Raw genomic sequence first — 22,362 nt, 5'->3', positions numbered from 1 at the left:
CATACCAACACTTGTGTATGTGTGTGTGTGTGTCGGGGGAACTCTTGCAGTCTACTTTGGGTTTTTTTTAGTGAAATATGACAAATTTCCAGGTCAAGTATAACAGAGGTGGAGCAATCACTGTCAGAACCCTGCCTAACCTAACAAACAGGAAGTTGCTTAAATGTTATCAATCTGCCCAAACTGCTTCTTTATTCAAATATTTATATCCCACTTTTCCTGTGACTTAAGGCAGGTTTTAGATCATACTGAAAAGAATAATAGGGGAGTGCAAAAAAAATCTGATCTTTTTCCTGCTCCATTAGAGCTGATGGGAACCATTATAGGCAATGGGACCCATAGGCTATAATGGAGAATTTATCTGGGGCTATCTGGGGCTCTGGAAGGGTTTTCAGGTAGAGGCATCAAATTTTCAGCATAGCTGCTGGGGGCCCAATTCTCTGGTCCCCAAAAGGAGGTCCCTCATCTCCCATTATTTCCAATGGAGGGCGAAAAGGCTTGTGGACAGAAAGCTGAAACCTGTGAGCAGCCAGCTAAAACTTTGTGCGCCAGCATCCCCTAGTACAGCTTAGAGGGAACACTAGTTCCATCTATACCTTGTGGCCAATAGCCACCGATGGACCTCTGCTCCATATGTTTATCCAATCCCCTCTTTAAGCTGTCTGCTTTTAGCTGCCACCACTTCCTGTGGCAGCTAATTCCACATGTTAATTACTCTTTGGGTGAATAAATACTCCATTTTATCTGTTCTAAACCTACTGCTCATCAATTTCATTGAGTGCCCACGAGTTCTTGTATTATGAGAAAGGGAGAAAAATACTTCTTTCTCTAACTTCTGTATCCCATGCATGATTTTGTAAACCTCTATCATATCACCTCCTCAGTCATCATTCCTTCAAGCTAAAGAGCCCTAATCTCTTTAACCTTTTTTCATAGGGAAAGTGTTCCATCCCCGTAATCATTTTAGCTGCCCTTTTTGCACCTGTTCCAATGCTATAATTATTATAGTATAATATCTTTTTTGAGGTGTGGTGACCAGAACTGTACACAGTATTTCAAATGAGGCTGCCCATCAGTTTATACAGGGGCATTATGATACTGGCTGATTTATTTTTAGTTCCCTTCCTAAAAATCCCCAGCATAGCATTTTATTGCAGTCGCACACTGAATCGACATTTCAGTATGTTATCTACCATGACTCCAAGATCTTTCTCCTGGTCAGTTACAGCCAGTTCGGACCTGTTTAATGGGTATTTATAGTTGGGACTTTTGGTTCCAATGTGCTTTGCTTTGCACTTGCCCATGTTGAAACTCATTTGCCACGCTGATGCCCACTCATCCAGCTTCGACAGAACCCTCTGGAGTGCCTCACACTCCTCCCTGTACCAACAGTACTTTCCAGAGAGTCTTCAAGGGCAGCCCCATATACAAAGTATTTCAGTAATCTAATCTAGATGTTACCAGGGCATGCACCACAGTGGCAAGATCTTTCCTGCCAAGGAAGTAGCCACCGCTACTACCTGTTTATGTAACAGAAGACCAAGGTCCAGCAGCACCCCCAAATTGTGAACTTTCTCTTTTAGGGGGATTTCAACCACATCCAGAACAGGAGACCTCCCTATTCCTGAGTCAAACCTGCCTCATCAGTAGCACCTATGTTTTGTTGGGATTAAGTTTTAGCTTGTTAGCTCTTATCCATCCCAAAACTATTTCCAGGCCCCTGTACACAGTTTCCTTAGCCTCCATGGGATCTGTTGTAAGAGTGAAAAGGAGCTGAACATCATCCACATGTTGACAACTCAGCCCAAATCCCTGAATGACCTCTCCCAGCAGCTTCATGTTTTTAAAAAACTTTTATTTTACTTTTCATTAAACATTACATCTTAACAGATTACATACATTTTTAGAGTTTTTCAGTTCTCCAGCTTATTTATCCAATTATAAACCCTTGTCCATCTATTGCTATGTACTGTGTTGTTTTTCCCCTGTCGTTTTAAGCTCAAATCATCCATTAGAGCAACTTCTAACAACTTTTTAATTAGATCTGTATTAGAGGGTAATTCCTCTAATTTCCAGTCCTTTGACAACAACATTCTGGCAGCCGTTATTAGATATATTATTAAATATGCATCTTTACGGTTATATCCATCTGGTACAATATTTAACAGATATTTCTGGTCTCAAGTCAAGATTCAGTTCTAAGATTTCTTGTATAAGCTTGCGTATCATTATCCAATATTTTTTAACTTTCTTACACTTCCACCACATGTGGTAGAAGGTCCCCACATTCGATTTACATTTCCAACATATGTTGGATACATTACTATAACATTTGGCTAATTTATCGGGCGACCAATACCATCTGTGGAACATTTTATAAACATTCTCTTTATACACTACTGCTTTCATATATTTTATGGATGTCCATATTTTCGACCATTGTTCCACCTCTAAAATTTTCCCCACATCTTTTGTCCATGATATCATAACTTCTTTAGTATTCTCATCTATTTCGAAATCATCCAGCAAGAAACCATAAAGCTTCTGAATTAATTTGTCATTTGAAGGCAACCCAATTTTATCAAGTTCATTTTTCCCATAGTCAAACCCTCTTACCAGGTCTTTACTATATCTATCTCATATTAGTACAAGCTCCCACCAGGATAGGTTATTTTCGTGTATCAGTTTGTCTTCCGCTTTTAATTTATTGTCTTTTTCCAATAAAGCCTCATAATTTCCTCTTATATTCTGAGAGATAACAGTTGGTTTTATAAATGCCTCTAGTGGGGATACCCACCTCGGGGTTTTCCTGTAAAATCTCAACTTAATTCATTCCAAATTTTGTTTAATGGACCTCTTATCGCATGCCTATTAAAGTTAGAATGTATTTTATCTTTACCGTACCATACGTAAGCGTGCCAACCCATAACCAAATCATGCCCTTCTAGTGTTAGTATTCTCTTATTTTCTAGCAAAAGCCAGTCTTTTATCCATACTAGGGTGGCCGCTTTATAATACAAAAACCAATTTGGTACGCTCATCCCCCCTTTTTCTTTTCTCTCCTGTAGAATTTTCCATCTTATTCTGGCTTTTTTTGGATGCCAAACAAATTTTTGGGTAATTTTATCTAACTCCTTAAAAAAAATTCTGGTTCCTTAAAATAGGAACATTTTGTGCCAAGAATAGAAATCTCTGTAAAATATTCATTTTAATTGCTGCGATTCTACCCATGATCGATAAGGGTATATCCTTCCATTTTACCAAATCTTTTCTAATTTCTTCTAACAATTTGTAATAGTTATCCTCTATTAAAGAGCTGCTTTTGTTGGTCAAATTTACCCCTAAATATTTAATTTTTTTGACAAATTCCATCGACGTAATGTCTCGGATTGCTTGCAGAGTATCTGGTTGACAGTTTTTCGAAATAAGCTTCGTTTTCTTATAATTTAAGACCTGCTACATTGCCATAAGTTTTTATCACCTCCAACAATAAAGATATGGATATTCTAGGATTCTCTAATATAAATAGTAGGTCGTCAGCAAAGGCCAGAAGTTTAAATTCTTCTCCCTTTATTTTTAAACTTCTTATTTGATCATTTTTTCTCATAAAGTTATTCAATGATTCTAATACGAAAATAAACAATAAAGGTGACAACGGACAGCCTTGTCTCGCTCCTTTACATATTTCTATATTATTGGTGGCATCTCCATTTACAAGTACTTTGGCATATTGTTTTTTATAGATGGCTTTAATCATAGTTATAAAATACTGGCCACATTCAGCTAAATCTAACTTCTGCAGTAGGAATTCCCATGACAAGTTATCAAAGGCTTTTTCCACGTCTAAGAACATCAGAACCAGCTTTTTCTCAGGATGTACTTCATAGTATTCTAAGATATCGATAATTGTACGTAGATTGTTCTTCATTTGCCTTTTGGGTAAGAACCCCATCTGATCTTCGTGTATCGTTTGGGACAATACCTTTTAAAATCTTTTAGCTAAAATATTAGCAAATATTTTATAATCAACATTTAATAAGGAAATTGGTCTATGATTTTAATCTCATTTGCACTTGAATTGGGTTTATGTAATTGCAGCATGGTTCCAGGTTCCAGCATGGTTCGGCTGGCAATCCGTTTTCTTTTGCCTCTTTATAGCTTCTACCATCTCGCACATTGTAATAGGCTCATTTAATATCTTCTTCTGTTGCTCATTAAATACTGTGTAATTCCCTTTTTCTAAGTAAGTTTTAATCTGATGGGCATCTTGACTTTCTTGATGGTAAAGGTTTTGGTAGAACCTTTCCACTATCTTCTTAATTTCTTTTTGGCAGTTCTTTTCTTCATTGTTCTCATCTTTTAGTTTGCAGATAAAACGTTTTTCTCTTTCTTTCCTAATTTCCACCTACTAGGTTTGTTTATGTTTTTGAAATAATATTGTTTTGTATATTCAATTTTCTTTTGTATTTCATGGTTCAACATTAAGTTCATTTCATGGTGGAGGAGGTTTAATTTTACTTTATAATCCCTATTTTCGTTATCATTTTTCATTTTATTTTCCAATAACTTAATTTGATCCGCTATTACCTCATATTTCTTCTTAGCTTGTTTAACTTTCCATGCATTTTTGCTAATGAAACACCCTTTCATAAACGCTTTAAAAGTGTCCCAAACTATCTCGATTGGCATTTCTGGTTGAATATTTCTCTTAAAGAAGTCTACTATTTCTTCTTTTGTTTTTTGCATTAGCTCCTTGTCTCTAAGGAGTCCTGTATTCAGCGACCATCTACTTTTTTTCTTTTCTTCTTCTAATGTTACTAGTAGAGGATTATGATCCGCAAATGTTCCAGGCAAAATATCACAGTCTAATAAGTCCTTAATCAACTTGGAAGATATCCAAACCATATCTATCCGTGACCAGGCGTTGTGCCTTGGAGAGTAATTTGTATAGTCCCGCTTCCTCAAATTTTTGGTTCTCCACGCATCAATCATACTATATTCTTCCGCTACTTGCCAAAAGCTTTTGGGCAATACTTTGACTTTTTTATTTCTTTTCCTATGACTTTTTCTATCCATTGCCGAGTTTAAAACTGCATTATAATCCCCTTCTAATTTGTCCACTTCTAATTTGTTTAGCATTCCTTGTAACACTTTGAAAAAACTTTCTTGACTTTGGTTGGGGGCATATATGTTCACTATTAAAATTTCGTTTCCATTTTTTGTTATTGTTATAACTACTGCCCTACCGTCCTCTGCAGCATACATTTAAATGGTCTTAAATGGTCTTTCACATATATTACTACTACTCTTTTTTTCCTGTCATCTGAGGCTATAAACGCTGTGCCTAATTTTTTACATTGCAAGTATTTAATATCTTTCTTCTTTATATGCGTCTCTTGCAGAAACGTGTTATCCAGCTGAAGTTTATTTAATTGGTGAAAAGTTTTTTTCCTGGCTATTCACCTCGTTAAGAGTTTAAGGGGTTTTTGCCCCATATTTATTTTTTATTGTTTTTCCCTCTGCTCCTGTACTTGAACCTGGTTAACATGTGGTGATTTGTCTTGGCTGGTTTACTCTTTTCCTTTCTTTTTGAGGGTTCTTTTCTTTTAGCCTCCTCCTGTTCAAACAAACCCTCCTCAGTATCAACATCTTCCTCTTTATCTTTTTCTTCTACATCCTCTCTTTGCATTCCTAGGTCTTCACCATATTTTTCCAGGAAATGCGTAACTTTAAATATAGAGTCCAATCTGTGCCTTTTGCTGTCAAAAGTAAATAACACCCCCTCTGGAATCAGCCACCTAAACATGATACTATTGTTCTTCAGTAGGTTAGTCAGAGTTAAGTAAGACGCTCTTCTCTCCCTGACTCTCCATGGAATTTCTTTTAGGAACAAAATTTCCTCACCTTGGAGCAAGACCTTATTTTCATAGGAGGCTTTTAATATTTTCTCTTTCATTTCTTATAGAATTTTATGTGAACCTCCCGGGGTTTTTTGTGCCTCCTTGCAAATGCGGAGTTCTTTCTATAGAGCACCAATTTCATTTGCAATTTCTTCTTGCTCTGCTCTACTTAGGGTCAATTCTTCCTTAAGATTTTTCTCTATATTTTCCAGTATATTTTGGCACCTTAAAATTAGGGAGGCTTTATCCATCTCTAGACTGATGGGTGTTTCCTCCATTCTTTCACTTTTGGTTTTTATCTCTTGTACATCCAAGTCTAAATCTCTTAATTTTTCCTTAAATCTTACATGTGTGGAGGTCATTTTTTGTATTTCTTGATTATTCTCTACTATCTGCTTCTTAATTACTTCCGTCTCTGTTATTTCCTCCATTTTTACCCTTATAGGTTCTATTTCCTTCTTTATCAGCGTTGGTAGGGTGTTTTCCACCATTATCTTTACGGCTTGGGAAACTGCTTGTGATACACTCTCCTGTAACATTTTATTCAAGTCCGCCATTGTCACCTGGGATAGGTTCATCTTGCTAAACTTAGATTGGCTTATTCCTCCTAGTTGACCTGGTGAGGGCAAAGATGATTTTCTGCTACCGCTGTATCCAGAGGCCATATGAAAAGAGGCCCTCTAAGCTTGCTTATTGTTACTTTGTTTTGTTATAGTTGTTATTATTTTTATTTATTTTTAATCTTAATATTACTATTTTTTATTATCTGGGCTTGGAAAATCCCCCCCCCTTTTTTTCTGCTACCGCTGTATCCAGAGGCCATATGAAAAGAGGCCCTCTAAGCTTGCTTATTGTTACTTTGTTTTGTTATAGTTGTTATTATTTTTATTTATTTTTAATCTTAATATTACTATTTCTTATGATCTGGGCTTGGAAAATCCCCCCCCCTTTTTGGTTTTTTTCCTTCCTTCCTTCCTTCCTTCCTTCCTTCCTTCCTTCCTTCCTTCCTTCCTTTTTGGTTGTATTACTCTAAATTGACCTTTAATTATAATATTACTATTTTAACGTGCATTTATTGTTCAGTGTATTTCACCTTGTTTGTCCATAACTGGTTTCTCTTCTTAATTCCCTGCTTAATCTCCCTTTCCTAATCTATCTCTTCTTCGATCCCTTTCTTTGTCTTTATATTGTCTTTACATTAATTTTCTATTTGTTCCCAACTTTTCTACCACTATAATGCTCGGATGTAACCTCTATTATCTAATCTGTGTTTTCTTTACAGTTCTTTACAATTGCTGCTTGCTTCTCTGCTTGCTTCTCTACTGTTGTTTCCTCTCTGGCGTCTCAGCTCTCTCTGTCACCACTCTGCTCCGCTGGCCTCTGCGTCCTCTGCTTCATCTTCTGCCACACCTCTGCTCCGCTGGCCCCTACGTTGGCTCCTACGCCGGCCCTGCTTCTACCACGCCTCCACTCCGCTCTCCTCCGACCCCTCCTTTCTCTTTTCGTCGTTGCCACGTCACTCCTCTGCACCTCGGCTGCCGATTCCCAATGCCTCGTCACTCGGTCGCTTTGTTTAAAGCTGTAGACGCCTCGTACATAAAGAAAGAAAGACAAAAAGCAAGTGAAGCCAAGATATTCTTTTTATAACTTAAAGCTTAACTATCAGAATCTGCCTTTAGCACTCCCTTTACCCTTTGAATTTTGTAGAGACTCTTCCCCTCCTTTTTTCCTTGTTCCTTTAATTAGCCGCTTCAGAGTTCCGTCTCTCTTCCTCCTACTTTCTCGTTCACCTAAACCAGACTGGCTTTCCTTCCACCCTCTCTCCCAGACCTATACTTCTTAAATCTAGTTATTAATTAACGTTACTTAGCTTCGATTTTCCAGCTGTTTCTTGGGTTGATAATCCTTCAGACTCTGTGGATTCAACGCTGCTCCTCTTGTGCTCAGCTCGGCTTCTCAGTCTTGCCAGGGTTCCTGGGTAAACTTTCCTGCTTCAGGACAACTGTGTTTGCCAGGGGGTCGCCACCCGTCAGGAACAACCAGTACAACGTCCCTTGCCAAACCTCTCTATGCGGGAGACGGTTTGAGGTGATAGAATAACCTCAGAAAGTTTCAGGAACAGAGGAGTGAGCTCAAAACGCTCCCTCTGTCATTGAGCCTGGATCTGGAAGTCCCAGCAGCTTTATGTTGATGTTAAAAAAACATGGGGGACAAGGTAGAACCTCGCAGGCCTCCAGAGGCTGTGGGGCTAAACAGCAATTCTGTCTTCATTAACATGAAAGATCTAACTCTGTGGCTTCACCTGACAGAGTAACAGGAGTCAGACCATAACAAAAGAGCCTTCCTTAATGAGTAAATGTTTTCCTTAATTGCCTGGAAAGCTCTCCCCTCTGTCTACAACACACAGCAATGCTGATGGGTGCACCAAAAGTTTGTAGCATGTCTGAATCTAGAGACAGAGCATGTTCAACAAATAGCTGGGTGTTTGGGGCTCAATTTAGCTTAATAGGAAATGGCCTGAGGAAGTATTTGCTTGTTTTGATAATCTAATCCAGGGGACCATGAATTTGGTACCTACTGTAGGAGTCTGTTGCTTCCAATATGATCTGTTTATTCATTTGTAAATAAAATATTACAAAAGCAAGAGAAGTCTACAGTACTCTTGCATCCAAAAGAAATTAAGGAGGCAGCCCTGTACGTACTAACCTAGAAGTAAGCGCCATTAAATATAGTGAGACTTACTTTGGAATCGTTGTGCACAGGACTGTACTATAAATCTTACAGTGTTACTGTTAAATATCTCTCCATTTCAGGAAGTGCAGATCACCAGAGAGGTGACTCTCCTTTTAGCCTTGCTGACACCAGTGACAATTACAGGAACATGAAGGAGTTTACTCTGTCCTCTAGAGGTATATGCAAAAATCATGAGGAGGGGCAGCATGCCTAGTCTTTGCTGCCACTAGAGGGCATCTTGCCACAATTTTCCCCAAACCTGGAAACAGTTTCTGAACACTGTGGTTGGTAAATTGTGCCAATAATAGCATCCAGATATTAAATACAATATCAGGATATTCTGCAAAATGTTTAGCAAAACATTTAGCAAAACATCGTTGCCCCCTCATTTCCTGAAACAAAGATAAATATCTGTTTCCCTTTCCCCACCTACCTTTCCCCCTCCATTTGTTGTCTTTCTTGCCTCAAATTTGGAATTGTGAGCTCCTTAGGGCACAGGCCTATCTTCTTGGCTCCATAAAGCCCCATGTACATTAATAGCACTATATAGATAAGAAACAGAAGAAGATATATTGCCATCAGACACCTTTCCTTCACCACCACCATTTTCCAGCAGCTGTACTCAAATCCTTCAGTGAGTTTGTCTGTGTATGAAACCAAAAGCATATTGACTGGAATCCAAAGAGGTTCATACAAGAGGATTGCAATAGTCTTGTGCGTATTAAAAACGTATTTAACAACTGACACTCCCTCCCCTGCCCAGAACACATCACAAACTGCTTTAAAATCTTCCCTAAGTTACAAAAGTAATTTTTGCCAAGCATCATGTGGAAGCTGCTGCTCAAGTTCATGATTGTTTGAATTCTGGTCATGATCGTTTAATAGTCTGTGTTAGTATGCTTATTGGATTAAACTGTGTGTGAACCAAGGTAATATTACTTTTGCTTCCTTATTTCCAGGGATACCAGATACTCCATTTAGCAAAGATAGAGATGGCCATGTCAAGCGACCCATGAATGCATTTATGGTGTGGGCAAGAATTCATCGGCCAGCCTTGGCCAAAGCTAACCCTGCTGCCAATAATGCAGAAATAAGTGTCCAACTTGGACTGGAGTGGAACAAACTCACTGAAGAGCAAAAGAAACCTTATTATGATGAAGCTCAAAAGATTAAAGAAAAACATAGAGAAGAATTTCCAGGTACAGAATATTTATCTACACGTGTGTCAGAATCTGATTGTTTCAGTGTTCCTTCTTGTAAAATCCTGAAATAGAGTAGAACAGGGGTCCCCAGCATTTTTGAACCTGTGGGCACCTTTGGAGTTCTGAGACAGGGTGGTGGGCACAACTACAAAATGGCTGCTGCAGGGCACAGAGCCAACCACATGTCATGGAGTGAGGTCACACATAATTCTAATGGTAGCTGCAACACTTCAGGCAGAAGCTCTGTTTAACATGATTACATAAAACCTCTGGATAAGGTTGTCTGGAGATGAGGGCTGCGTTGTCACCAATATGTGGATGACACAGCTCTATCTCACACTTTGGGCCAGTTCTGGGTGTTGGAAAATTTGGTGAAAATAGTTAGATATTTAGAGTTTGCAATGGATCTTTATTCACTGGAGAGGAGGCATTTTCTTTCTACGTAAAAATCTTTATTTCTAAAGTAAAGAGTACACAGGAAAATCTACAAAACAACAAACACTTAAGACTACATGTTTGCAACAACAGACAGACACAGATAGTAATGGAGATTCTTCCTTTCTTCTTGACCCCTAGAAGGAAATCACCTGAATGCATTAACCAATGATTGTTAGTAAATAGGCTTCAGTTTCCTGGGTTTTCTTTCCATTGGCTTTCTGCCAGGTTCCCTTCCAGGTCAGTCTAAACAATAGCACACAAGGTAAGCACATTAACCCTATAATGATTGACTTTAGACCTTGCAACGCACATATTTCCAACACCAGGAGGCTGTAGAAACCCTGAACAACCTGGAGGCTATTTTGGAGTGGATGTGGTCTAATAAATTGAAGCTTAATCTGCACAGGATAAAAGTGCTACTGCTGAGCTGAAAATCTGACCTGGGATTTAAGGTGTCTCTCATTCTGAATGGAGTTGCACTTGCCTTGAATAGTTTGAGGTGCTCTTGGACCCAGGCCTACTGCTGGATAAGTAGGGGACAGCTGGGGCCAGATGTGCCTTTTACCAGCTTTGACTGGTTAGCCCACTGTGGCCTTTTCCTGGGCTGAAAAGATCTGGCCACTGTGTTGCATGCCCTGGTTAGATTAGATTACTGCAGTGCACTCTGACTGTTCTAGTAGTTCCCTGGTAGGTCTAACCCTGACTTATGTACCTCCAAGCCTAAAGGTTCTCACAAAAAAGAAATTAACAGTTTCACACCACCATCACTGGAATCTACATTGGATTCTGCATTTCCTCTCTTCTTAAACCAAGCCCCTAGTTTTGGGAAATGTATCAGAAACTCAGTTTTGGGAAATGTATCAGAAACTCACTGCCCCTTGTTCACAATTTACCGAACTCCTATCTTCAGAAGGGGCAAGAGGAGAATGGTATTCACAAATGCATCTTCACACACACACCCCATCTCTCTCTCAGCTTCTCCAGGCTGGCAACATTAGTCTCAAGGGAATGAACCACGTACAGAGTACACAACCACAGTTTCTGCCCCATGGGTAGATAATCATCCATGTAGTACTTCCTGCTAAACACTTGATAAGCCCCACTCCTTTGTTGGCTTTCTACCTTCATAACTGTTCATCCATGTAGTACTTCCTGCTAAACACTTTATAAGCTTTCTACCTTCATAACTGTTTGGGTTGTTTAAAGATGTTTTAGGGTTGAAATAGGGTGCTTAGCTCCGTCTGTGTAGATTTCTGTAGAAGGAAGGATGATGCAATACACCATCCTCTCTTCCAGTGTGGAACTTGTATGTCCTTTTTCAGGAAACTCAGACTACAGGGGCTTTTCTCTGGCTCCCCCTCAACTGCCTATGCCGAACTCCCAAGCTTAATTCTCCTGTTCTTGTTTGAAAGCACTGGATGCAAGCCATGGGATGCAGACCCCCAGAAAACATGTGTGCCTTCTTACAGAGCCTGACCTCTAATGAACTCTGATTTACAGCTGTGAAACTGTGGTTCCACTCCCAGTAATTAGACAATAGCAAAGAAAGAAGCTGTTCCAATAGGAAGAGTCTTCAAGCTTGGGCAACCTGTAGACCCTCCTAGACACACTCAGAGACTTTTCCACATAGTCTCTATATTTATAAGCTTCTTATTATACTTTATCCTGACTCCCTAAATCTACAGACAGCGATGGTTTACCTTCCTTTGTATTACAATTAAATTTTTAGCCTCAGTTTTTATCTCTGAGTATATATTGATGAATAATAGAAAATGGCCTATTTTTCTCACTGAGCCTACGTTTTTATATTCACACAGGTTGGGTTTACCAACCAAGACCTGGTAAGCGGAAGCGGTTCCCGTTGACAGTCTCCACTGTATTCTCTGGCACTACTCAGAATATCATTGCTACGAGTCCAATGTCAGCATCCACTGTCTTTACCGGGACCTCTCAGAATATCATTACTACAAATCCAACAACCATATACCCTTTCCGGTCACCCACCTATTCTGTAGTCATACCCAACGTACAGAACAGTATTGGACACCCAGTCTGTGAGTTCATTCCAATAGTTTATGTGAGTTCTTTAAATGATAGAAACTAAAAGAATCCCAATGTCTCCATGCATACTAAGAGAATACTTATATAAGAATATTTAAAGAAGCAACCAAATACCAACAACTAAAACATGCCAGCAGATAGATGAGATGATAAGATATGGTCATAGTTTGTGATGGCTTAGTTATTTCATGTAAGAATTTGATTCTTTGATATAATGTGCAAAATGGCTTCTAAACCTTAACCTCTCTCAGTGCAACATTTGGACATTATTGTTACTAGCAAAGGTTCCAGAGCATGGTCTGAAGGCACAAAATGCCACCATGTTGTTGCATCTACACCGGTCTAAATTTGTTCAAGTATCTGTCTAGCCTTATGCTGCTGCCTTGAGTTCCAAGGAAAAAAGGTGGGATGTAACTGTTAAAAATAAATGAAAGTGCTGTTGAGTTTCACAAGGAGAGAAATTGAGAGTTCTGTTCTTTCCCTCTTCCCATCCATCATGGAGTCCATTGCCTTAGGTAGTTCAAGAGAGCAGGGCTGGGTCTGCTTTTCCAGATCTAACCCTGGACCAATCTGCATTTGCTATGTAAAGCTGTTCCATGCTGCTGTGGCACTGGCTTCCCATTTAGCTTAATATAAAGCTCTCCTCTGTCTGCATCAGGACTCAAGGTGTTAGGAAGGGCGTGCAAGAGAGATGGAAGGAACGGCCTCCCAGGGGCGCTGGCAGGGCACTGCGCTGCGCTGCAGGGAGGAAACGGCACCTGCGACTCCCCCCACAGAAAGTAAAAGGGGGTGACCTGGCAGAGGGGGAGGCAGAGGGGAGGCAGGAAAGATGGAACAAGCTGAGTCAAAAACACAAAACACCCAGCAGTTGCCAGGCAGGGTGTTCTGGAGACTGCCCCAGAAAATAACAAATGATTCAGGGGTGGGTGTTCGAACTTGATTCCTTCCGTACAATTTGCGGATCTCCTTAGAAAAGATTGGGGGGGGGGGGATTCAGCTCCAGTTGTCTGCTTTTTGCTCACAAAAAGACCGGGAACACAGCCAAATCAGTAGAAGGGAGTATAAACGCTGTGTAGCCCTAAACTGCTCTAAAATAGAAACTTTATTAACAATGTTACCAAATGTCTAAAGGACAATAAATATAACAATCAATGTACAACATATACAGCAAAAATCATAAATGAAACCCAGCTCATAACATTGAAGGAGCCATATAGTACAAATCAATGTATAAACAATTATAGAGGCATTGTAAACATCTTCATCAACAATGTGGCTCCAGACTCTGTATACAGCCATGGAATCAATAATACACATTAGTCATGAAACAAAGATTCCGGATGTGACCTTGTTTCAAAATCTTTTTCAATCCTAATAAACAGAAACATAAATGAAAGTGTCTGTTGTGTCAGTCAATGTATCATGTCACAAAAAGGACAATTTCACATGTTTATCATGGACCCAAAGGGTTCACAGTCTGGTGTATAATGATCCAAATAAACGGGCTCCCAACTAGATAATATTAACAAATGCATTCTCCAACTACAGCAGTTACATTTGAGTTATCACCTTTTAGACATTTGGTAACATTGTTAATAAAGTTTCTATTTTAGAGCAGTTTAGGGCTAACCAGGTTTTATCCTCCCTTCTACTGCTTTTGCTCACAGCAGCTCGACGGTGGGGAGGAGCACGTTCAGATAAGGCATTGAGACGCCGTAGTGATCTTGGAGTCACCACTAAATGGCAATAAAATGATGCAGACAGCCAGTGCTGAGATGAAACAATAGGAGAGTGGCTACAGCATGAAATGCAGACAGAAATTTGTGAGATGATGTGAGATCATGGGACCCTTGATTCATGTAACTCCCTAGCCTAAAGGCTTTCACAGAAATTAAGGAACAGTTTCACACCACTGTCACTGGAATCTACATTGGATTCTGCATTTCCTCTCTTCTTAAACCGAGCCCCTAGTTTGGGGGAAAGTATCAGAAACTCACTGCTCCTTGTCCACAATTTCCAGAGCTCCTTTCAGAAAGGGTAAGAGTGGAATTGCATTCACACATGCATCACAGACACCTGACTCAGAGTCATCCCATCACCTTGTAGTGAGAAGCAGATTTTCCCTCCTCTCAAGACTGAACTGTTTACACTGTTCCTCCACTGTTCCACAGAATTCATGTCGGTTCTGCTTCTTGGTCATACTATGATGTGACCGAGGATTGGGAATTTGGTTTTATATATAATACATTCTTGTTATGAGGATGGAGAACTGAGAGACCTGCAAAGGATGCCAGAGGGAGCTTACTACATGGCCAATAGCAACACTTTGTGTAGTGGATTTCAGTGAGTGGAATCTTGGAGGATGTTTATATTGAGAATACATTAGAAAGGATAGATTAAAGGTCACAGCATTTGCTCTATTTTGTTAATATCATTGATTCATGGAAAAGAATGTTCTAATGGTTATGGCTATTGGGCTGGATTAAGCGGGAACAAGAAAGCAAGGAACAGCTTTTAAGGGGTTGAGGTTTACAAAAACAGGATAAACTTAAGCTCTCTTAGTTTCTAATATAATTGTGGAATGGTGCTATTATAGGTTCACCGATTTTCCTTTATCTTTTGGTCACAGTATAGTTTGCATAATATGAGACTTAAAAATAAAGCAGACTGACCTTATATTTGTTCCACAGGTGAAGCACCTTCTACTCTCCAGCTGCCAGCTCCTTCTGCTCAGCATCCAGGCCCCATTACACTGTTCCAGCCCAATGTAGGAAGCACACCACAACTGGCTGCCCCAGCTGCAAATGTGCCAATCCACCCAGTGCTTCAACCTCAACGTTTCGCTGCACCTTCACCCACAGAAACTCACCGTGTATCTTCAGGAACAAATTGCTCTGTAAAGAGACCTACCCAAATTTCAATTGAGAGTGCAAGCAGGAACCCAAATAATACCAGCACTGCACACTCAAGATATGGTGTCTCTAATAATCAAGTCCCTAAGGAGTACTCAGGTGTTTCTTCCTGTCCTAGAAATGGACCCATTCCCCAAGCTCCTCCCATTCCCCATCCACACGTCTATCAGCCTCCTCCCATTGGTCATCCAGCCACTCTATTTGGAGCTCCTCCTCGATTTTCATTTCACCATCCATACTTCTTACCTGGGCCACATTATTTCCCATCAAGGTAATGCAGCTATTTACATATCTCCAGAATGAAGAATTGGATAGTGACTGGGCAACTACTGAAGGATTTGGAGTAACAAGATCTAGTGTGAATTTCTGTATCCCCCCCCCCGCCTGTAGGGTTGCCAGCTCTAGGAAAAGGTACCATTTTTATAGAGCAGGATGTAAAGACCAGGTATGTTGAAAAATGCAAGATGAAGCAGCCGTGCTAAAACTCAATAGTCTGGGCCTGGGCAGGGCTTAGTATTGCCAGCTCCAGGTTGGGAAATACCTGTTGATTTTGGGGGTGGAGCCTGGGGAGGGTGGGGTTTGGGGAGGGGAGGGGCCTCAGTGGGGTATAATGCCATAGAGTCCACTCTTCAAAGCAGCCATTTTCTCCTGAGGAACTAATCTTTTATCAGCTGGAGATCAATTGTAATAGCAGGAGACCTCCAGGTGCCACCTGGAAGTTCACAACCCTACCTGCCCATCTTCTCACTTCCCTCTTTTTTCTTCTCTGTGTTTCATCCACTGCAATTGTTCTCATCAGTAGTCCAGTGTCCAAAACTAGACCAATTTAACACTATTGTTTATTTTCTCCCCCCATCTTCTCTCTCTGGTTTGTTGGGTCAGTGTCCTCTTCTGGATTTCCGGTCCATCTGACCATATCCGTCTCCTGGGTTATTACTCCTCTTCTTCTCTGTAACTCCTCTGAAGGATCCCAATGTTGTCTGTGAACAGCATGAACTAGTTTAAGCACAGATTCAGGAAAGAGTTCAGCAGTAGTTTGGCTTATCCGGCCAGCTGCACCCTTTCTTGAGAAGAAATGGCCCAGCCACTGTCAAACATGTATTAGGGGGGCTATAACATGCACTATATGAGACCACTTAAGACCACTCAGAAGGTGCAGCTGACCTAAATTATGGTAACTTAGTTGTTAGCTGGAACTAGCCAGAGGGAACACAGGGTTCATATGTTAAAAGAGTTTAATTGGTTGCCACAGCTTCTGGGCACAATTATAGGTACAAGTTGTTTCTTTTCAAGCCCTAAATGGCCTAGGACCAGAATGCCACATAAAATAAAGCACCTTTTCCTTACAACTCTCCCTATTCGTAGAGAGGCCTGTCCATATGCAATAACTTTCAGAGCTTTGGTTGGTAGCTATAAGGAGTAGAATCCTCTTGGTGGTTTCAGGCTGTGGAATTTTCTCCTTAGGAGGTTTTCCAAGCATCTTCACTACTAATGGGAAGGCCCAGAGGTGGGGGGGGGGAGTAAAAATTCAGGAAAAAACACTTTTTCTCCCCCCCCCCCGATTTTCCAAAAAGAAAAATTGGGAGATTTTGGGGACCACTAAAAAAAACCCCTATGAAACATTTTCTCATTTTGAGTGAAAACAACATTTCTTAAAAAGCATTTCACTAATTCCAAATGTATAGCAAGAAAAATTCTGAGGACTTACTTAGTTTTTCCAATGGAAAAAAGTGCAACATTATGGGGAACACGTAGAAAAAAACCTCCTATGAAATAGTTTCTCTTTTGGCAGGCCTAAAACATTTTTTAAGACAAGGTTTTTCTCACTCAAAATGTACAGCATAGAAAAGTCTAAGGACTTTTTAAATTTTTCTGTTGGAAAAATTGTGAAATTTGGGGGTGAATGAAGTGAAAGACAAGGTTTTATTCAAAATGTGTAGTATGAAAAAATATAATTTTATGGGGGAAAAGTAAGACAATCTACTACTGCATTAGATATGAAGTGAAAGACAAGGTTTTATTCAAAATGTGTAGTATGAAAAAAATTAATTTTATGGGGGGAAATCTACTACTGCATTAGATAATGGCAAGTAAGGGACCCACAAGGACTTGCAGGGAGCATGTTCCCCCACAATTCCTCTGTTCCTTCTGTGAAAGCCTACACAGCCTCTCCCCTTTTCCTGCTTTCTTTTGACCTTCCTACCCAGCATCCAACCTATGTTTATCTGCTCCCAGTGTTTAGTTTCCCTCCCTCTCCCCACCATCCCCTACCCAGAAAAACTGTAGCCCAGATGTGCAGTGCTGGCTATTAAGTCACACAGTGGAGAACTGCCAAGAACTTGTGGGGCGCCTCATTTCCCCCATCCTCTTTCCTTGCTTCCTTCTCACCCACTAATAATGGGTATGAGAATGTGTAACTGGCTCAAGGTCACCCAGTGAGCTTCCATGGCAGAGTGGGGATTTGAACCTGGGTCTTCCAGATCCAATCTGGAACTCTAAACGCTACACTGGCTTTCATGGGGTGGTCATGCTTAGATGTTAGGAAACTGCTGGGCCTGGATGAGTCATGCAAGCGATGTGGTATCATATTACCTGGTGGTTGCTGACAGGCCTGGCCCTGATGAGTTCTCCCTCAGAGGCTAAAACAGCCCCATAAAGAGCCCTGCCTTTTACTGACAGAAATCAAGACTTGAAGGCTGGCAATAATGTGTGGTTGCCTAGCAATGGTCACTGAGGACATTCATTTCTTAAAGTTATAGGTGTTGCTTCTATTTTTAAGATTTTAGATCTTTCTGCACACCTGGGATATTTTTCAGGCTGTAGAAAAATCTTTCTTGGCTCTTCATGGCTCCAGGATTTAGGTATCCATAGATTTAGCCACATTGGGAATTAGATATATTGGTTGTTCCTATGTACATTGTATATGTATGCAACATTTTCATGTGCTTTTTGTTTGTTTGTTTAACTAATTTTGGCAAAAATTAATATTCTTTAATAGATCAAGATGGGTAGCCATGTTTGTTTGTAGCAGTAGAAAAGAGAAAGAGTCCAGTAGTACCTTAAAGACTAACAAAATTTGTGGTAGGGTATGAGTGTTCATGAGTCACTGCTCACTTCTTCAGATACTATAATGTGTTTAATGATAAAACATTAAATAGTTCATTGTTTTCAGTCTTGTAAAGGGTAACAATATCTAGATATGCTAATAATCCTACCTTTTGTGACTAAGAGTTTCTATCCAAATGAGACCCTTTCTTTTGTTCACTACACAATTCATTTTCTACCTTCAAATTCACAGTCACTAGTCAATTTGACTATGTTAAAATAGACCTTCAATTGGTATAAGATTTGTTATAATTTTTCTTTCTTTCTGCAGCACGTGTCCATACAGCCGTCCTCCTTTTGGCTATGGGAACTTCCCCAGCTCCATGCCTGAATGCCTTGGGTTTTACGAAGACCAGTATCAAAAACATGAGGCTATGTTTTCTGCTCTGAACAGAGACTATCCTTTTAGAGAATACCCTGATGAGCACATGCATAGTGAAGACTCCCACAGTTGTGAGAGCTTGGAAGGGACATCCTATTACAGCAGCCACAGTCAAACAGAAGAGGAATACTTAAACCCTATTCCTCAGCTGGACATTGGGGCCCTTGAGAATGTTTTTACAGCAACCCCGTCCACTCCCTCAAGTATACAGCAAGTCAATGTCACTGATAGTGATGATGATGAAGAAGGAAAGGTGTTGAGAGATCTGTAATTTTAATAACCAAATGGTAGTATCCAGCATACTTTTTCTTTTTTAAAAAAAGATGAAATAAAACATGTTGGTCATAGAAAAGTGTTTTAGTGAGTGTGGTTAAGAAGCCATAATAAATTCAGATCAAAACTTTTAATGCCATATGGGAGATTTTCCTTGGCAGTGTAAGATATTGTACTCACTGGAATTGTGTCTGCTTACTTCTGCTTTCAGAGACTGTACCTGCCAGTTCTTAAAACTGTATTTTTTATTGCATGTGTCTGGTTCCTCGCTTGTGCTGGCAAGTGACACTTCTAATACTGCACTGTTCAATGAATTGTACCAAAATATACGTGTATAGATTCCCCAGCCTTCTGTAGATCTGCCCTTACAAGAGCAGTCATAGCTGGCACCACTTATAAGGGATAGACTTTACTCTTCTAAATAGAATCTTTGTTATTTGTGCTTCTAGGTAACACAGTGGGATTTTCATCTTGTTTCTTCTGGGTCCCTGTTTAGCAAATGAAATTATTCTATTTTTGCATTTCCTATTTGTGTCCAGAATGCATATTCTGTTGTCCTTCAAGAGAAAATGTCCCAGATTTTAAAATCTGGCCTCCTTCTCCTGCAAGAGGATAGGTATTTTAAAACTCCTACAGTATTAAGCGTTTCTAACCATAAATAAGAGTGAATCTATCTCATATTTTATGTACAGATGAGCTATGATTCTATGCCAGAGTCTAAATAACTCCAATGCATTTTTTAAAAGCAGGATGTTTAAGAAACAGGTGTAAGGGAAGATAAAATGTTGCTAAACTATTTGTTCATGTTACAAAACATTTTGTTCTCATCATTTTATTTGTTTTAGGGGGGGTTGTAGTACATTTGTTCAATTTTTTTACATTAAAATAAAATCACATGAACTATATGTTGTTAGTTTTATATATTGTGACAGAAATGAATTATGGTATCATCATCCTCTTTGTATATTCACAAGAAGAGAAAATAAGTGAAAATATTTAGCATTTTCTGTTTAAACATCTCTTTGGAAAGATGTAAAGAAAGCTTGGCCATATCATAGATAGTCTGTTCAAAGGTTATGACATTACACATGCTTTCTAACATATGCACATTTACTCATAATTCCAACTGCATTTACTAGGGCTTACTGCCAAATCAGTGTGCAAACAGGCTTGCAACTAGAAGCAGGAATATTCTGGAAACCGCATCTTGTCACCTCTATGACATTACACATGCTTTCTAACATATGCAAATTTACTCATAATTCCAACTGCATTCACTGGGGCTTACTGCCAAATCAGTGTGCAAAACAGGCTTGCAACTAGAAGCAGGAACATTCTGGAAACCGCATCTTGTCACCTCTGGCAAGAATATAGACACTGGCCATTTTTGTTTTAGAAATCCTGCCAAATGTGAACATAAGCATATTATGGACTTGGATCCTGGAAACGGATGCTGGCTCAGCTCTTAAACACATGTTGCCAGAGACTGACATTTTTTCAACCACACCAGGTCAGGCAAGTAGCCACTGTATTCCATGCAATGGTTACCTCCAGGCTGGATTACTGTAATTCGCTATATGTGAGCCTACCCTTGAGGCTGACCCGGAAACGCCAACTGGTACAGAATGCAGCAGCACAGGTCCTTACAGGGACACAGCACACAACACATATCCATCCTGTGCTATGTGAGCTGCACTGGCTTCCAGTGGAGTACCAGATCAGGTTCAGGGTTCTGGTATTGACCTTTAAAGCTCTAAATGGTCAGGGACCTATATACCTTCAGGACCACCTCTCCTTGTACACCCCCAGAAGAGCATCGCACTCTGCAAACCAAAATCTATTGGTGGTCCCCGTCCCAAGACACATCTGGCTGTCTTCAGCCCAAGCCAGGGCTTTCTCTGCCCTGCTCCAAGCTGGTGGAACTCTCTGCCAAACAACATTCGTGCCCTCTGAGACTTGTTACAGTTCCGCAGGGCCTGCAAGGCAGAGATGTTTCACCAGGCATTCAGTTGAGGACAGTGACAGTTCCATCCTGGCACTTCCACCCACCCCTGTGAGATAGAGGTGTTTCTGGTTTCTTTGCGCCATCTCCAGTTGCATTCTGTTTGTTACTGGCTTTAACCTGTTCTTAATTGATGTTCTATGACTATGTTGTACACCACTCTGAGACCGGTTTGCCAGGGGAAGGTGGCTGAAAAATCAAATAAATAAATAAATGGAGCTGCTTCACACTGAATTAGACCATTGGTCTATCAAGGTCAGTATTGTCTACTCAGAGTGGCAGCAGCTCCCCAAGCTCTTAGGTAGAAATGTCTCATACCACTTGTACCTGAAATTTTTAATTGGAGATGCCTGTACTAGAACCTGGGACCTTCTGCATGCAAGGCAAATGCTCTACCCCTGAGCCATGGCCCCTCCTAACAGTTGCCTCCTAGGCCCTTTGGTACAATTATTAGATTTCCTTGCATTATGTTGTTAAACATACCATTATTTGTAATGTTTTAAAATCCTTTCCTAAAGTGTTAGCACTGTAGTTGGCATATAGTTGTATGATATGTTAAATGATCAGTCATTATTGGAGGATAAAACCCTGAAAATAATAAAGACAGGAAAATGATATGGTTAAGATAGATTTCACAATCTATAGTTGTGTTTTAGTATCAACAGTTCATGTTTTTTCAAGAGCCTTTCGTTTTCTGTTTGATAACATACCTGCTGCTTAACATTTCCAAGACGTTGTACACTGAAGACTACAACCAGACCCTCTGCTTCCATTTTACCTCCTTTGCCAATGGTGCTTTTAAATGAAGGTCTTATTAATAGCCAGAAGCATGCCTTAGCTCCTAAACAGACTTCTGGGTGAAAGCTGATCTTTAAGAATTCTTGTGGGCAAATGTGCTATTTCCCACATAACTATGTCTCTAAAGTTTAAAACAGCTGTTAGCTTATTCCCTCCATCTGACTTTTTCCATCACTCCTGCTCCACTCTCTTTTTATAACTGCAGTGGTGGTAAGCAGAAAGAGTACATTGGTTTATTGCTGTTTTACTAAATCCATATTTATTCCAAACTATTAGTGTGTGTTCCCCCCCCCAAAAAAAAAGTTTCATCTCTTGCTCCACTCTCTTTTTATAACTGCAGTGGTGGTAAGCAAAAACAGTACATTGGTTTACTGCTGTTTTACTAAATCCATATTTATTCCGAACTATTAGTGTGTGTTCCCCCTCCAAAAAAAGTTTCACTGCCTAGCATAACATTAAATACTGTGTGAAGTTGCTATTGACCATTTTATGAACCTGGATCTCAATCCCAAATAATATTGGATACTCATTGTCAGTGTTCACTCCAAGCTGAGTT

At 40.0% G+C, this 22,362-nt stretch overlaps 1 protein-coding gene across 1 annotated transcript in view; it reads left to right on the top strand.

Moving 5' to 3' along the window:
* SOX30 (SRY-box 30) overlaps positions 1–19,004 on the top strand; it is a 33,975-nt gene extending 14,971 nt beyond the window's left edge. Inside the window, exons 2-5 of the mRNA XM_015417426.1 lie at positions 9,593–9,832; positions 12,091–12,327; positions 15,025–15,517; positions 18,623–19,004. Of these exons, the coding sequence (XP_015272912.1) occupies positions 9,593–9,832; positions 12,091–12,327; positions 15,025–15,517; positions 18,623–19,004 (1,352 nt within the window). The remainder of the gene's footprint in view (positions 1–9,592; positions 9,833–12,090; positions 12,328–15,024; positions 15,518–18,622) is intronic.
* Positions 19,005–22,362: the final 3,358 nt, after the last annotated feature.

The sequence above is a fragment of the Gekko japonicus genome, unplaced genomic scaffold (genome assembly GCF_001447785.1).
Source record: "Gekko japonicus isolate JY-2015 unplaced genomic scaffold, Gekko_japonicus_V1.1 scaffold4234, whole genome shotgun sequence".
Taxonomy (NCBI): domain Eukaryota; kingdom Metazoa; phylum Chordata; class Lepidosauria; order Squamata; family Gekkonidae; genus Gekko; species Gekko japonicus.
Note: the sequence above shows the minus strand (reverse complement) of the source record. Positions and strands in the feature narration are given on the sequence as shown.